At 38.4% G+C, this 18,861-nt stretch overlaps 1 protein-coding gene across 1 annotated transcript in view; it reads left to right on the top strand.

Annotated features, from left to right (window-relative positions):
- The window catches only part of CSMD1 (CUB and Sushi multiple domains 1), a 2,044,058-nt gene that overhangs the window by 1,512,028 nt on the left and 513,169 nt on the right, over positions 1–18,861 (top strand). Inside the window, exon 11 of the mRNA XM_030937494.1 lies at positions 13,914–14,017. Coding sequence (XP_030793354.1) covers positions 13,914–14,017 — 104 coding nt within the window. The remainder of the gene's footprint in view (positions 1–13,913; positions 14,018–18,861) is intronic.

Below are 18,861 nucleotides of genomic sequence, written 5' to 3'. Positions count from 1 at the left end.
TAAGCTAGAAACACACTAAAACCGACTGAAGGAGTGATTGAATAAATAAGTGAATTTAAAATTTTCTCAAACGTCACTGAAATAAGTGTCTTAGTTCATTCGTCTGAATCTTTTCATTCTTAATTTTAACTTTACTATTTCTTTTAAAAATATTTTTAGTAATGAGTAAAGGCAGAAGTTTCCTTTTTACTTCCACAAAAAAAAAATTGTATAGGTTACCTAATTTTACAAAATAGATTTCGTGATTATTCACAATTGAGTTTCCCTCTAAAACACTTGAATCACTACTTTTCTACTGTGTAAATTCTGTTTATTCAATTTCTATGATTTTTATAATCATAACAGTTACTATCATTTATAAAATTGTAACCATGACACCAAGCTCTATGTTAGGCACTTGGTATATATTTTTGTTCAATCCTTACAACATCTTGTGATGAAAATGTATATTAGAAACTCTATATCATAGATAAGCAAAACTTCCTAAATTAGTTAAGTGTGAACATCAACACCTCTACTAAGTGATGTTGCCAACATTTAATTTCAAATTATCCGACACCAAATAGTGCCATTACACCTTTATATTTATTTTAGTTTTATAGTGTTTTTAAAAGTTAAGACATTAAAAAGCATTAAAAAAAAAAATCCAGGTATGAAGGAAGTAAATTACAGCCAAGCATAAGTAGCCTTGTTGAAATTCTCTCACAATCTCCTTTATAATCAATCATTGCCTCCTTTCTTTTATCTTCGTGACACCCAAAATTTGGAGTTTATTCCAGAAACTTACTGAACATGCAGATGTAAGTTTTCCTAAGAAAAATATTAGCATGTTTTCTTGGGAGACACAGAGATATTTAGAAGCATGACTGAAGATGAGTGAAAGATGAAGCCATGAATGAGACGTAAAGTATCTGTGTAACTGCTGCTCCAGAGAGTGTCACTGGAAGAGTGACTGGAAGTCATTTATTCCCCATTTCTGGCCACGACCAGTGGTGAGAATGTGAGTATTTTCCCATTCGGCACCTTCTCCTCTCTAGACATGTGCAAACATGTGTTTACTCCCCTACCTCCAGTATTCTTGTTAGCATGCAAACTCTGGCAAGCCTCCTTGTCTCTTTGAATATCTAGAAATAGCAGGTAGTAGGAATTGAAGGCACTTAAGTGGTGTCTGTGACTGATGATGCAAGACATACAGCCTGGCTCACCTGCGCCCACTCTCCCAGGGCAGTCTCCCTGACAGCTCGTCCTGGGACTGGGGGTGTTCAGAGTCCTTGAGTTTCAGGCGCCTCTGTGGCACTTCCTGTGTCAGCCATCCCACCTGTCACCTGCTCTCCGACGAGACACTGCCTTATGAGACCACATCTCAGCCCCAGGCCTCATCCCCAGGAGAAACTTGGTTGCCCTGTCTTCATTTGTTTAATTAGATTGTTTAATATGTAAGAATAGATGCACATGTGTGTATTTTTATCCACTCAACCCTCTTCCTTTCTGGTTTACATAACTTTTTTGAGATCATTCTTTTTCGTATATTTGTAAAGAACCTCCTTAAGTAGCTGTTTTTTAAATTAATCTTATTATTGGAAGCTCACCTTTCAGCCAAGTTGGTGATAAGGAGTGTGTTGATACAATACCTGAGACATTTAAAAATCTGTAAATATTTTCTCTTCCTTCTCACATAAAGTAGCCTCTTTGCTGAATAAACATACTAAGCAGAACATCCTCTTCCCTTCTATCCAGAGCTCATAGTGCTGTTAGTCCATGCTACCACAAAAGGGTTTTGTCATGCTACCAAAAAAGAAAAAACTAACTTTGATTTGTATTTCCTCAAACATAATCCACTTGTTCTTCTGGGTTTGTGTACAGAATTCTTCTGGTGTTAGTGTTAATTCTGTGAGGTGATGTATTCCTATTATTCTCATACAGCTTTATTTCATTTATGGGGGCCATAATGAAGCACTTTTAACTTCATTCTCAACGCTTTAATCAGTCGTAAAAGTGTATCTTCCATTATTTTTCTAATTATTGATTCTGCGCCCATAATTATTTCTCAACAAACTTCAATATCTTTTGCTTTCATCTAGAGAATCTATAATTTTCTCTCATCATCTTTTCATCTTTTGTTCCTTCAAAGTTTCAGCACAGTCATTCCACACATCTTTGGTTGATTGATGTAAATGTTAATTCTGTATTTTATCACATCGAATGATGTTCTGGTTTATTCTGTATCAGTTATTGTACTGCGACTTTTAAATTCCCAGTCTCTCATTTTTTAATACTTACTCTGCCTTCTTTCATACATCTGAGAGCAGATGTCAATAATCTACTGAGATCTGCTTGTGGTGCTTGGGTTGCTGTATTTCAGGGGTAATAGAAATTCTCCTGAAATTCTCACTAGCTTATTCTCCCATTTTATGCACGAAAAAAAATTTTTTTGACTGTTTCTCCATCACTGTTTTGTTTGCTTACTTTCCCTGGTGCACTGGTTAATCTTTGTTGTTCTGCTGTAAGTATTCTATCTCTCTGCCAATTTCACTGGCATTTTCATGGGTTTTGCTTCAGAACTTTTCCTTGCCGCATTTTTCACTATCGTTTTCACGTGACTCCCAACTTGCTACTCACCTGGAATTTAATGAATCTTACCTTACTCCTCAAGCATCCACAATTTCTTCATCTAAGTATTTAGTCAAAACCACACTTCTTAAGAGAAGCAAAATACTACTACTGCAACAGGGAAGGAAGTGTGCAGGTGATAAAATGTGTCGGGAATTCAAAAGATAAGAGGTCATTTTAGATAAAATTGGAGTTAGAAATTGCAGAGTCAGACAGAAGATGGATGAGTTTTTCTTGGTTGTAAAGACTTGTGAGATTTGCAATAACAGAATACTTCAAATGCTGGCAGAATGTGGCTGGGTCTGGCAGGCATGACAAGGTTTTTATGAAGGGTCACCACAGGACAATAATGAGCACAACTGCCATTGATCAAGTGTCTGCTGGATGCCGACAAGAAGTACACACCTTGCCTGCACTGCATTGTTTAATCCTAGAAACCCCATGGGGAAATCAGTATCATTCTCATTTACAGATAAGACAGAAGGTTAAACAATTCTTTCAAGACTCTCATTGAGTAAGCAGCAAAGCCCAGACTCCCCATTTGATCAATGTGATTGTACTCGTTCATTTAAAAAATGATTTTAAAAAAATGTTTGACTAATATATAATAATGGTACCTATGTATGGGGTGCATGTTTCAATACTGGTATACAACGGGTCATTGATCAAATCATGGTAATCAACATATTCGTCACTTCAAATATTTATCATTTATTTGTGTCGGAGACATTTAAATTCCTGTTTTCTTGCTCTTTTGAAATATACAGCAAATTGTTGTTGACAATAGTCACCCTGCAGTGCTGTCAAACGCTGGAACTGATTCCACCTATATAACTGGACTTTCGTACCCCAAACCAACCTCTTCTTGTCCACCCCAACCCCGCCTCCATGTTGTCACTTACATGTGGAAGCTTTAAAAGTTGATCTCATCCAAGTAGAGAGTTGAACAGTGGCTACCAGGGGCTAGGAGGGGTGTGTGGAGGAGGAGAGGAGGGGGTGGGGGCTAGGAGGATTGTGTTTTGGGTGGAGGGAGGGAGATGGAGGGCAAGGAAAGAGGGGGGTTGCTTTTTATACCATTTTCAAACCACAAGTGGGCTGAGACAGAGAAAACTAAGCCAGGTCTTCTCGGGAATCCTTTCCAGTGGATGGGGCACATCTAGCTTCTTTGGCTATCTTGAGCTGAGACTAATTCTCTCTGTAGCAGGGCAGCACAAAGAGAATTACAGAAATTTATGTACCATTTAAAGCTGACAGAAGGGAGTTGGCAGGGCCCTGAGGGTGGGGATGTCAGTAATACTTAAACTTCCAGAGAACCATCTGGAAGATTTTAGCATGAAACACCAAGTTTCTTGACTTCCTGCCATCTGATGCCATCCCAAGACTGCTGTGCATTTCACTGCCTGGGCAAACTGTGTTTTCCTACTCTGAATCACTAGCAGCTTTGACTTTTTGTAGCACAGCCTGGTAATCATAGAGTTACATGCGAAATAATGTATGAATCCTCTTCTTAATAGCAGTGCATTGAATTGTAGTTTATGAGAGAATCCTAGTGTTTATATGTGGGGCTAAACATCTCAAATAAAGCAAGGATAACCCAGAATTAATGATATATATTTCTAACTCCCTTTCTTTTTTTTTCCTTTTTTTTTTTTTTTTTTTCTTTTTGAGTGTTCAATGTGTGAACTTTTTTTTTTCTCGGTTGGAATCAAATCTTTGTAATTTCATACTGGATACTGTGGGCTGTTGGTATGTGTTGCATACAGATATAAAGGCTTCTATGTGTATTTTTGGTTAATTTATTAGATTTTATTTTTAGAGCAGTTTGTACAGCAAAATTAATCAGAAGACATAGTTTCCCTATACCTGCTGCCCCCACACATGCACAGCCTCCCGGCTGTGAACATCCCAACCAGAGTGGTGCATTTGTTACAGCTGATGAACATGCATTCATGCTGAATTACCAAAGTCCATAGTGCATGTTAGGGCTCACTCCTGCTGCTATTTACTCTATGGATTTGGGCAACTGTATGAAGTCAATGTCCACCATTGTAACATCACATAGAGAGTTTCACTGTCCTAAAAATCCTCTGTGCTCCTGCTCTTCATCCCTCCCTCCTCTAACCCCTAACAATCACTAATCTTTTTACTGTCTCCATAGTTCAACCTTCTCCAAAATGTCATGCAGTTGAAATCTTACGACACGTCGCCTTCTAAAATTGGCTTGTTTCACTTGGTAAAATACATTCAGTTTTCCCCATGTCTTCTCATGGCTTGACAGCTCATTTCCTTTCAGCCCTTAATAATATTCCATTGTCTGAATGTACCACAGTTTTTCCATTCACCTGCTGAGGGACATCTTGGTTGCTTCCTAATTTTGGCGATTATGAATAAAGTTGCTATAAACACACATGTGCAGGTGTTTGTGTGGACATGGACATACTTTTTTTTTTTTTTTTTTTTTTTTACTGCAAGCTCCACCTCCTGGGTTCACGCCATTCTCCTGCCTCAGCCTCCTAAGTAGCTGGGAATACAGGCGCCCGCCACCATGCCTGGCTAATTTTTCTGTATTTTTGGTAGAGACAGGGTTTCACTGTGTTAGCCAGGATGGTCTCGATTTCCTGACCTCGTGATCTGCCAGCCTCAGCCTTCCAAAGTGCTGGGATTTGTGTGGACATACGTTTTCAGCTGTTGGTGGTAAATTCCAAGATATGTGATTATTTCATTATTTGATAAGAATATATTTGGTTTTGTGAGAAGCTTCCAAAGTATCTTCCAAAGTGACTGTACCATTTTGTATTCCCATCAGCAATGACTGTTGTATGTGTTTTTCTGTAGGAAATTTACATGTATATTTATCCAGTCTCTATGGTAGATATATTTGGGCAGGTTGTCGCCTAATCATTAATTATATTTTTAGTTGTTTAATGATTGGCCCTTACAACCTCAGGTGAAAACAGCTAAAATTATTTGATAATTTTTATATTCTAAGAAAGTGTGAACTTTATTTTAAAATGTGTAATCATTCTTCTTGCAACAGTGTTAATAGTTCCCAGACATAAACTTGTTATCATGTTTTTTATGAGGAAATTCACAGTTTGAAAGGCCTTTCTTCTGATACATGATTTGAAATGGAATGAATCAGATACATTATAGCCTCAGATTTCCAGTGTTCCTTCCTGTGTGTTCTAAGTTGTCATTTCTAACCCATTAATTTCAGACCTACAGTTATTAATTAAAGCATTTGTAAAATATCTTATTCCAAGACGTACGGCCTTGGTACTGATTTATATTGTGCTGTCAGTTCTAAATCTTGGAAAATTATAAAATCTTTCTCCTATTCATTTTCCTTCCATCACAGTTTCTGACACAAACATGTTATTCAGAAAAACAAATGTAGTTTACTGAAGAACATCAAAAGGAAAAATAAAAAAAAAATATTGCTATCAAGGAAGAAACCCAATGATGCATACATTTTTCTCGAGGTGTGTGCGTATGTGTGTGTGTGCATGTGTGTGCGTGTGTGTGTGTGTGAGCATGTGTGTGTGTGTGCACATGCACAGAGGAAAAGATCATAGCAATCAATTGATATACTTGGATTATTTTGGTTTAATTGAATCAGGAGAAGTGGTCTCTTTATTTGAATGGACCCATATCAAATGAATTATTTTTCAGTAAATTGAAATTATATAGTATATTTTATTTTTGATTTTTGGGAAATGTTTTCATTTTGTTTATAAATTAATATTTTATCAAGGAAAATATATATTATTTGAATCAAAGTAACAATAGTATTTCTTTCCTGCAAAATCATTTATATACTTATTGAGTCATTCTTATCATCTTGCAATATTCTCCATTAAAAGAAAAAAATCCTCTCTGACACATTCTTACTTCTCTTCATTCATGTTAGTTAAAATATCTCAGAGATCTCCAGAACAACTTATTCCACTTCCTCACATCCCCTTCTGCCAATCCAGTTTAGCGCTTCTTCCATCCCTACAACTCTGCTGTTCTTTCTTGCCGTGGTTATCCATGTCCTCCATCCAGTCAAGCCCACACGTCTCATCTTAGAGCTCATCTGATTCACGTTCTTAGTAGCATTCAACACATTTGATCACTCCCTCCTTCTTAAGATCTTTAGGTTTATGGATTTTTCACAAAACACCATATTCTTGGTGTCCTCCCTATCATAGATTCTTCTTTGTCGTTTCTTCCTCAATTCCTTGACCTCTAGATATGAAAGAGACTGCAGCTCATTCTCATCCCTCTTCCTTTCATGTGCCTTCCTTGGATACTCTGACAGAGTCTTAGTATTTTAGGTGGCACCTATGGTTAGGGACCCCCATTTATGTGTATCGAGTCCTGAATCTTTCCCAAGCTCCACACTGGTTTTTTCTAAATGCTCACTGGACACCTTGGCTTGACGTACCATCTAGAAATCTCTAAAAGTCATGCAAAGCTTAGCAGACATCAATATGGCAAGAGTGCCCAGCACTTACCTCCTTCATAAAGAAGAACCAAAACGACAAGTAGATAAGTACAGTGTCTAGGGGAAAACACTGTAGTGAAGCAACAGAGAAAAGACCCTCTGAGGCATGGAAACTCAAGACGGCAGCACAAAGATGAATGTGAAATGCCAGGATAGGATCTGTTCAGTGCCAAGAAGGGACTCCTCATTGTAGGGAGAAGGTAAGTGGGAGATCCCCAGCAGGCCACTTTCCCAGCCCAGATGCCTGCATTCAGAGCTTCAGAAAAGCCTCACAGTCCTCACAGGCCCTGAGCCAAGGGTAAGGAGCTGCCTGGAGTCCACATGGCTATATTGCTCCAGGGAGAGAATTCACGCCAGGTTCCTCTCTCATTCCCTGGGCCTCAGGCTGCTGCAGCATGGTGCCATTTTCTGGACAGAACAAATATCAGAGGACATCCTGCCCATGGGGTCAGTAGCCCCTGCATCTCCACATCTTGAGAACCCAGCCATCATCCCACCACAGCCAAGCAGAAGGATGCAGGGCCATGACCCCAGCTGGACTCATTGGCACAAACATGAACCCAGCACTCAAGCACATGAAGTAACCTACACCACAGGTGTAGGTTAGCAGCGTCGGGAGGCCACTCTCAAGACGGAGCCAAAGTGCATGCTCCCCAGGGCCTGAGAGTTGAATTCCTGAGGCCCATCACCAACAACCACCCTGGCTGTATGCCTCTTGTAGAGACCAAGAACTGGTCTTTTGGGTACTGCTGCCACCAGTGAACACTCCCCACCCCCCAAGTAGTGGAATTGCTGAATGCCCACACATGCTTCCCAGGGACCCAAGGACCAGCCCACCTGAGGCCAAACACTGCCATAAAACTTGTTCCTCTGAAAAGCAGAGATGCCACATGTGACCTTCTATATCCCCAAAACAAGCCCACCCAGAAGTCTCCATCTGCAGTAGAGTTGAACCAATGCTTCCAGAAATACCTGCAGCCAAGGCTACTCAGGCAGCCACAAAAACTGCAGACATTGATTACAACCAAATAAATAACATGAAGACTACACTACTGTACTCATGCAGAATACAAACCAAGGTGCCCTACCCAACTGACACTATGAGACACATCTACAGGAAAAAGTTTTTCACTACTAAAACTACCCTCTAAAATTAGGAGCAATTGTGTTTTGTCAGATGTATAGATATCAATGTAGGAATACAAGAAATGTCTAAAAAGCAAAAATCATGACTCCGACAAAGGAACAAAATCATTTTCTAATACCAAATCCCAAAGAAAAGGACAGCTACAAAAATGCCTACACGTTTTTAAAAATAATGATCTTAAAGATATGCCATGAAAATCAATAGAATAAAAATAGACAATTCAAAAAAGTTAGGAATAACAATTCATGATCTGAATGAGAAATTCAACAAAGAGATATTACACAAAAAGAACTAAGCAGAAATCTTGAAACTGAAGAATAAAATGAATAACATTTAAAAAATAAAATCAAGAGCTTCAACAACAGACTGGATCAAGATGAAAAAAGAATTTCTGAACTTGGAGACAGGATTTCTGGAATAAGCCAATCAGACAAAAATAAAAGAATAAATAAGAATAAAGAATGCCTACAAAATATGTGGAACAAAATGTAGTGGACAAATATTTCCATTATGGGAATTCTAGAAGGAGAAAACATCAGAAAAGGTGTAGGATATCTGTATAATAAAATAATAGCAGAAAACTTCTCAAATTTTTAGAGAAATATGTACATTCAGATCCAGGAAGCTCAAAGATCACCAAACAGATCCAGTGCCAAAGATGTTCTCCAAAGAGCTTTATAATCAAACTGTCAAAGTCAAAGACAATTCTTCCTTCTATTCTAGTGATTTTGTAATTTTCCCAAGAAAAGAAAAATACATATTTGAGGTTATGTATATCACAATTATCCTGATTTGATCGTTAGACTTTGTATAAACGTATCAAAGTACCACATATACCCCCAAAATAGCCACAACCTGATATAGCAATATAATATACATATTTAAATACTTCAAAGACAAAAAGAAGTCTAAAAACAGCAAGAGAAAACAGTCAAGTCAAATATAAGCAAAAAGCCCCCCAACTAACAGATTTCTCAGCAGAACCCTTACAGGCTAGGGGAGAACAGAGTGATATAATGAAAATGCTGAAAGAAAAAAGAAAAAACAATTTCAGCCAAGAATACTATACCCAGCAAAGCTATACATTAGAGATGAAGTAGAAATAAAATTATTCCCGGATGAGGAAAAGCTAATAAAAATTTATCACTACTGGAATGGTCCTACAAGAAATGCTTATGGGAGCCCTTCATCTGAAAGTGAAAGGATGATAACCACCATCGTGAAGACACAAGGTAGAATAATATTCACTGGTAGAGAAGACAAATAAACGAGAAAGAAAGAAAACCATATCATGACGGAAAGCCACCAAACCACAAAGATAACCAAGAAGAGCATGAGAATGGAACAAAGGATGTGCAAAACAACCAGAACAGAATTAACCAAGTGACAATATAATTTAAAAACAATATCCAAGTGTATACTGCCTTTCAGAAACTTGCTGCACCTGTAAAGACACACGTAGACTAAAACTGAAGACATGACACGAGATTGTCCATGCAGACAGACACCAAAAACTAGCAGGAAAAGCTCTACATTTATCAAATCACATGGACTTTAAGTGAAAAAATGTGAAGTAGCTGGGTATGTTGTCCCTGTAATCCCAGATACCTAGAAGTATGAGACCTGAGAAAGGGTGGGACATGAGACATGAGAAAGGGTGAGATATGAAAAAGCTTAAACCCAGGAGACAGAGGTTGCAGTGAGCTGAGATTGCACCACTGCACTCCAGCCTGGGTGACAGAGCAAGACTGTGTCTAAATAAATAGATAAATAAATGGAAAGGAAGATGAAAATAATGTAAAATGAGACAAAGACAAAAATAATGTATAATAATTATAAACATATATGCACCGAACACCAGAGATCCCAGATATACAAAGCAAACATTCCTGAAGGGAGAGAGAGACCCCAATATAATAATAAATGTGGACTTTAACATCCAACTACTCTCAGCATGGAACAGCTTATCTAGACAGAAAATTAATAAAGAAGTGCTAAACTATATTGTAGACCAAATGGACCTAACAAACATTTATAGAGCATTTCACCCAACAGCTGCAGAATGCACATTTTTCTCATCAGCATATGAACATTCTTCAGGACTGATTGTATGTTATCCCACAAAAAAAGAGTCAATAAATTTTTTAAAAGTCAAAATTATATCAAGTATCTTTTTTTGACCGCAACAGATAAAATTAGAAATAAATAACAAGAGAAACTTTGGAAACTGTGCAAATACATGGAAATTAAACATGTTCCTGGGTGTCCAATGGGTCTATGAAGAAATAGACCAATGAGTCTGTAAAGAAATTAAGAAGAAAATTTAAAAATAATTCTTTTTTTTTTTTTTTTTTTTTGAGTCGGAGTCTCACTCTGTTGACCAGTCTAGAGTGCAGTGGTGTGATCTCAGCTCACTGCAACCTCCACCTCCCAGGTTCAAGCGATTCTCCTGCCTCAGCCTCCTGAGTAGCTGGGGCTATAGGCATAGGCCACCATGCCCAACTAATTTTTACATTTTTAGTAGAGACGGGGTTTCACTCTCTTTACCAGGGTGGTCTCGAACTCCTGACCTTGTGACCCACCCACCTTGGCCTCCCAAAGTGCTGGGAAATAAAAATAGAAACACAACAGACCAAAACCTATGAGATACAGTAAAAGCAGTGGTAAGAGGGTATTTTATAGCATTAAACACATATATCAAAACAGTAGAAAGACTTCAAATAAACACTCCTAGCTCTGCGACCTGGAGGAGTTGATGCTCCACGAGTTCTTGTAGGGTGAGACCAGTGCTTCCGCCCACGGACAAGTCACGTGGTGTCTGCGCTCAATGCTACAGGGAGCTCTGCAGGGCAGGCAGAACAGCAAACCAACCGAAAGCATCAACCCAGGGAATATTATGAAGGGGATAGGCAGGATTTTGGCAAAGCGACTGGCTTTCTCGGACAGAGTGGGCTGTGGAACCATGGCTGAGGGAGGAACATTAAGCAGGTACTTAAGAAAAATGGCAGGAATAGAAACCCAAACATGCATGTTCTCACTTACAAGTGGGAGCTGAATAGTGAGAACACATGGACACAAGAAGGGGAACAACCCACACTGGGGCCTGTTAGGAGAGCTTTAGGGAAAAGAGCTAATGCATGCTGGGCTTAATACCTAGGTGATGGGTTGACAGGTGCAGCAAGCCACCATAGCATGTGTTTACCTATGTCCCGAACCTGCACATCCTGCACATGTACCCTGGAACTTAAAAACAAATAATAAAATAATTATACACATATATATGTGTGTGTTTGTGTGTGTGTATATATGTGTGTGTGTGTATATATATGTGTATATGTGTGTGTGTATATATATGTGTATATATGTGTGTGTATATGTGTATATATGTGTGTATATATATGTGTATATATGTGTGTGTATATGTGTGTTTGTGTGTGTGTGTGTGTATATATATATAGAAAGAGAGAGAGAGACAGAGAAAGAGAGAGAGAAATATGGAGCATCCAGTTCCAGGGACAGCTGAGGGAGTCCGTGTAAGACATAAGGAGGGTGCATATGTTGGAGGAACTAAAACCATTTTGGCTCAATGTCATTGAAGTTGCTCACAACTTGAAATGTATTATCCTTTTGTCTTCACTTTTCATTTGCATCTCTGGCTCTCTTTTACTATGAAAGAATTGCATATTTGGTTAAAAATATATGTATATATATTTTACAGCTGCATATATGCATAAAATGCCATATCCTCTGACAAACTGAAAGCTGTCTATGCAAGACCAAGGCTGCATTTTCTGTTTTTACTGAGCATCAACAGCATGGAGTAAAGATGTGTATTTGACAACAAGATCGGCTGATTGTTGAGATGAAATACTGACAAGGACTTTCTCTGTCTACCTTTGCCTTGGCTTGAAAGAATTACAGAATGGTCCTTTTTCCACCCCTAGTGAGAGCCCATTCATACAGTGTGAATCCTGTCTGTACTCATTACAAATCGGCCAAACATGACACCCAAACCTTAATGAATTATCATCGCTTCCCACCAGAATTGTAAACAAGTCAGCACTGGGTTCACATGTCAGAAAGGAAACTACCAGGTCTCAATGATGATTCTTCAGTTTGAAAATTATCTAATTATCAGGTGATGGTCACTTACAAACTGATTCATGAGAAACAAAACAATAGAAATAAAAATATCAGGTGCTACATTTCACATGCAGTATTTACACTGGTTTGCAACAGCTATCAACCTCGACACCTGTGTCAAATCGGATTGCTGAAATAATGTATTCATACAAACACTGCAATTTGAAATAGTAGGTTTTTAAAAATAAATCGTAATGATTATATTACTAATTTTAGTAAGAATTTCAAGTAGCAAATTTAATGTATTCCTTATTGGTGTTGCTTGGAAAAGCACCTGTTTAGAGCCTGTTGGAACTGTGGACATGGACTTGGGTATTTCTGGGAAGTCTGTCTTCCCTATGCTACCACGTACTCTTTTCTTTCAAGCTTAACAAATGGGCATTTGGTACTTTTCTACACTGTTTCAGAATTTCTGTTTCATTCTAACATAGAGCCTATTAAAATGTACTTCCAATATTATGGTTTCTGTTCCTCCTGTCCCATCCCTCTTCCTCCTTCCTTTCTCACACCCTTTGCATCTTTCTCGTTACATCTCTCTCTCTCCCTCTCACTTATATATCCATCTATCTATGTATCATCTGCCATTTCTCCATCCGCCCATCCATCCATCCAGTCTATCATCTATTTACTATCTGTCATCCATCTATCTATCTATCTATCTATCTATCTATCTATCTATCTATCTATCTATCTGTCTCTATCTATCATCTAATCTGTCTATATCTTCTAATCTTCTACCATCCATCGAATCTATCATCTATCTATCATTCCTCTAATTATTATCATGTATTTATCTTCTTTAATTTTTTCTCCATACTACCCAGGTTTCTAACCTAACTTTTCCTTCCTCATAGTACTGGCCACCAAAGGAAGCATTTCTTCTTTCAGGAGAAAAAGATCTTGTGCTCTACAGAAAGAAGTTAATAGATTATAATATACTGGCACATCAAACATAAACCAGTGTTGTACAGATGTCTCGGCGCTGGTCATAATGACAAAGTATTCTTCGTAAAAAACGAACAAAAAACGTACAGGCTTTGCAAGACTTTGTATCCTCATAAAGTCTTTTGGGGTGTTAATATGGATAATTAAATGAAATATGAATATAGAACTTTATATTTATTGCAGGGCATTCTGGGTCTGGTCAAAATATGTGTCATTAACTATAACCAACATTTCTTTTGCTTATATTTATTTAGTTATTGGTTAATCCAAACACTGAAAATGTTAAAGTAAACATTTAGTAGATATTTGACTTAAAGTGGTGTAGAGGTTAAATTTCATTTTTAGAGGTGAAAATACTTAAGTTGGGGGTACTAGCAATTCTGAATTTCATAAAATTCTGTAATGCCAGGCTATCAAATATATGGAATTATCCATGTAACTACTTAAAGCAGCTCCGGGATCATTTGACATTGGTATTAAGGAGCAAAATTTAACACTATAACTAGATATTATGATATTTATTAAAAGTCATGGGAAGTACCTACTGTTCTAAGTCACTGTTTTGTACCTTGTATTTAGGTCATCAAGCTTGCCTTTGAAGAATTTGAGCTGGAGCGAGGCTATGACACCCTGACGGTCGGTGATGCTGGGAAAGTGGGAGACACCAGATCGGTCTTGTACGTGTGAGTATGTTCTTGAGCTTCTTCTCCTGTTATGCATGCAGTGCGGGGCGTGGTGGATGGAGAAGAGATTCTGCTACTGGCTTGCAATTTGGCCTCAGGTGTTTGGTTAGTGCCATTTATGGCTAATCTAGTGGCCTGCAATCTGATTTCATATGAGAACAAAATATGAGTATAATTTAGGATTATGTTTTATCTGTTTCAGTTGTTTTCCTTCATTAAAAATATGTTTATGGCAAAAATTAGTACACTCATGAGGTAGCAAAAATTAATAAATTTGGCCGGGCGCGGTGGCTCACGCCTGTAATCCCAGGACTTTGGGAGGCCGAGACGAGCGGATCATGAGGTCAGGAGATCAAGACCATCCTGGCTAACACGGTGAAACCCCGTCTCTACTAAAAAATACAAAAAACTAGCCGGGCGAGATGGCGGGCGCCTGTAGTCCCAGCTACTTGGGAGGCTGAGGCAGGAGAATGGCGTGAACCTGGAAGGCGGAGCTTGCAGTGAGCTGAGATCAGGCCACTGCACTCCAGCCCGGGCAACAGAGCGAGACTCCACCTCAAAAAATAATAATAATAATAATAAATTTTTCATATCAACTCCTCTTTTTTTATTTGAGACAGAGTCTCACTCTGTCACCCAGGCTGGAATGCAGTGGTCCAATCTCGGCTCACTGCAACCTCCACCTCCCAGGTTCAAGCAATTCACCCGCCTCAGCCTCCTGAGTAGCTGGGATTACAGGTGTGCACCATCATGCCAGGCTAATTTTTGTATTTTTAGTAGAGACGGGGTTTGCCCGTGTTGGCCAGGCTGGTCTCGAACTCCTGACCTTGGGTGATTTGCCTGCTTCAGCCTCCCAAAATTCTGGGATTACAGGTGTGAGCCACCATGCCCAGCCAATCCCTGTTTTTTAAACTCTCTCCTCTGCTTCCCTGTGATGTTACATTATCAGGGTTTTTAAAGAAGTGAAGATGCTTTCTAGTTTGGGAAATATAGGTCTTTTTTGGAATAATGTCATACACCTTTCCACGCTTTCTGTAAAACTTCATGATAAAGTAACAGACATCATGGGGAAAAGTGTTGGGGGTGACTCAGTGTACCTCTGAAGAACTCTATTTCCAGAGTCTTAGCAAGAATGGTGACAGCCCATGCTCTGAATATTTGCAGACTGATCCCACTTCTCAGTTTTCACCAGGATCACTGACTGTTCTGCAGCCTTATGACCTGGGCATCCTCTTTAGCTACGTCCAGAGAGAGGGCCTCAAAGACAGTTTCTGTCCATTTTATCAGACCTGGTGTATCAAAATTAGGAAAATGATTTGGGGGTGTTCTTCCTCTATGTTTTTAGCAGAAAGGAAATACCCGCCTTATTTGCCTTTGCCACTCCACAGATAGCTTCTCTTCATGATGTAGATCTTGAAACCACTAAACCAGAGCATCTTTCATTAATGGAAAGTGTTCTGCAGGTGTTCGTCTTGGTTTCTTTGTCTTCTTGTATACTACTGAGGATGACTCTTCATTTGTGAGGAAGCTTGCCCCTAGTAGCATCCCGTATTTCTATGCTAGAAAAAAGATGCAGTCTATTATACTCACCTTATCCCCTTATTTATTGATTACTTATGAGAGTTCACACATTGAAAAAGCTCTAGCCAACTATTCTGTATATTCCCTTAAAAATCAATACAGCCAGAATAGGACTCCACCAGGAACATGCCTCCTTCCTTCGTTGTATCTTGAACACTTTGCAAGAGAACACATACCTCTAGCTTGTCTTCCTGCTGGCGCATTCCAACTATTACTAATCATAATACTTGAAATTATGTTGCTGGACCACAACTTATGATAATAATGATGAGAATAACACTAGTAATATCATAGCTAACTTTTGTGTATCTCTTACGCACCATGCACTGTGTTAAATGCATAATACATTTTACCTTGTCCGATCTGTACTATAATCCTGGGAATTTGGGGCTAATAATATCATTGTTTTGTCAGTGATGAAGCTGAAGTTTTGATAGGTTAAAGGATTTGCCCCAATTCACAAATCTAGTGTGTGCTGAGGCAGGGATTCCAACTCAGGGATGTGATACTATTCCAGGATCTGGAGTCTTTATCGCCTGTAGACCTACCATGATTTTAACCTGGTTCCCTTTGACAGTCTTTTGCATCTGATGCTCACACCCCCACCCCATTATTTCACTTCTACAAGCAGCTGTGAAGTGAATGTCTTTGTACGTAGACGTTGGTATACTTGTTTGGTATACCTTCAGGAACATTTCCAGCGAGGAATTTGGGGATTAAGAGGCATCTTCATTTACACTGTTATGTTTCTCCAATTGTCCCCCCCCCCCCAAAATTTATATAAACCACAGTGGAACATAAAGTATCCTATTTTTCCACACCCTTGCCAAATGATGACTCTTTTTTGTTGACAAATTACAAGGGTAAAAAAATAGGCTTTTTTATTTTTAAAAACAGAGTCTTACATCTGAGGGCCCAGATACCTATATTTTGAGCAAGCCTCCAAGGTGATCGTCACACACACTGCCTGCCTTTGACCTGGGACAGTGCTGGGAACAGCACCACAGTGGATAGAAACGAGCCGGCAAGTCAAAGACGGAGTTTCTGGCTCCAGCTATTTGCTATCCCCATGGCCCTGAGGGAAGTCATTTTCCCTCTCTCTACCTCTCTTTTCCTGGCTAGAAAATATGTATAATAAACTTTTCCAGCCTCTGGAAATGAGAAAAATGAAATAATGCATGTGAACACTCTGGAGAGCTGAAAAATGTAACCCACACATATTATTATTACCAAAACACCTAATTTAAGAGAGGATGTCACTAAAATAAATGAGAAAAATTGTTAAATATCGGCAACATTTAAAATATAAATGCAGCTAGGTGATGCCGTATGAAATCCCTTAGGTTATTATTAAAGATCTACAATCTTACACTCATTGTTTAATGCGATTTGTTGTTAAGAAAGCAATTGCAAACTCTGTATTACATTGACATAAGGGTTATTAGAGCCTTCTCTCAATAGCTTGAATCTATAAATGAAAAACTAAGTAGCTGACTGAATCAAATTGAGATGCCCTTTGGGAAGCATTGTAACCAGGACCAGTGGGGCATTTAATCAGCTGCAGAAGAGGAAGGAAAAACCACTGATATATGTCCTCAGTGTACCAGATCACAGAAAAATAACAGAACACAATCAGAGAATCACAGCTGGTCTCTTTGAATAAACAGGTAATTTCAGGCGATACATCAACAAATACTTTGGGGTACTTATATGCAAACATTCTTCCCAGCATGGAGTCTAACATCTAATTGGAGAAATGACGGATACACTGGAATAGTTTAAATACTACTCAGTATATGAAGTCAGAGGATCACATGACACACATTTAAAATAAAGCAGCAGTTTAAAACCTCTTCATGGCAGACTGGCATTCACTACTTTAAACTCAATATTTTGTGGGTTTCTTTCTTGTGGGAAATTTGGAATTCTAGTTAAATCTGGATTATAAGAGAAATTTGGAAAATGAAATAGCCTAAAAGTAGATAGCTCACCCTAAATAGGGTTTTAACATTTCTTATTTCTGGTAATGATTTTTCATTTTCTTAATTTTTATGACACAATATGAAAGAATAAAAACATTAAGGAACTCCTTCAATAATCCACCTTCCCTGAGAAGTGGATGAAGGAACTTAGGTCATATTTATACAATGTCAGACTTAAAAGAAAATTAAGTAACTTTCTTTGCAAATGTCTGCTGAGTTCTTTCCAAGCACGTCTATTGAGATTGTTCTTGAATTTAATTTGCAGAGGAACTGCATGGAGAGGTATGGCCTTCCCCGGACTTCCTCTGGCCTTTGCAGCTATTAGCCATTGGTCACCAGGGGATTTCATTAATTCCGGATGTTCTGTGGGCGCAGGCACAGGCTACAGTTTTAAAATGCCCGTCCGTCTACGAGAATGAATATTCAATATTATTGGAGACATCTGCGAGCACGCAGGGTAGCCTCTGCCTAACCAGATGTGTGGATCAACAAATCAGGATCCTGGTTCTGTCTTAGGACTGGATTAATCCATTTTTGGTGAAACTACTTCTTGCTCCCAGACACTGTCTGGTGTGGCTGAGACTTCATTTCTCCCTGCTGTTTTCCGCTGATCCTGAGTCAAAGGGCATCATTCTCTTTTTATTAAAGACTGCTGAAGAGCCATAAAAAAGCAGACGCTATGCACAGACGTGTGCGTGTTTGTGTGCGTATCTTTATATATCTTTAATTTTATCACAGAGTTAACCACTTAACATTTAGTGCTTTGGGGGAAAGCATAAACAATTGATGTTGGTAATAAAGAGATAAAGATATTGACTTAAATACATCCTAGATTTTAAAAAATTCAGAAAACATGATTAGAAATCAAACCAATTAGAAACAAGATTCTTAAAACTCTGGAATCACATGATCTCAACTATTTTTCTGTATATTATCTTTCACATAATGGCACAGCCTGTGAGTCTGAATGCCACTGATAGTATAGACAGACTCAACTGTTTGAACCCTGTTCTTGACTTAAAGTCTATCCATTGTTAACTTTTCTTTCCCGGCCTCTTATCTAGAAGCTTTCTTGCTTGACTCTTTGAATAATTATTTATTGAATGCCAAATATTATGCTAGGCCTCAGCTAGGAGACATAGAGAAAGAATAAGCCATTCTCCTAGCCTTGAGGACTAATTAGCCTACTGATATAAATTTCATATAATTAGCAATAGGAATCTATATTATTAATAGGAAGAGTGCTAGTATTGCTATAAATTTTATATTATATTTTATACT

The sequence above is a fragment of the Rhinopithecus roxellana genome, chromosome 9 (genome assembly GCF_007565055.1).
Source record: "Rhinopithecus roxellana isolate Shanxi Qingling chromosome 9, ASM756505v1, whole genome shotgun sequence".
Taxonomy (NCBI): domain Eukaryota; kingdom Metazoa; phylum Chordata; class Mammalia; order Primates; family Cercopithecidae; genus Rhinopithecus; species Rhinopithecus roxellana.
This window is presented reverse-complemented; position numbering and strand designations above follow the sequence as displayed.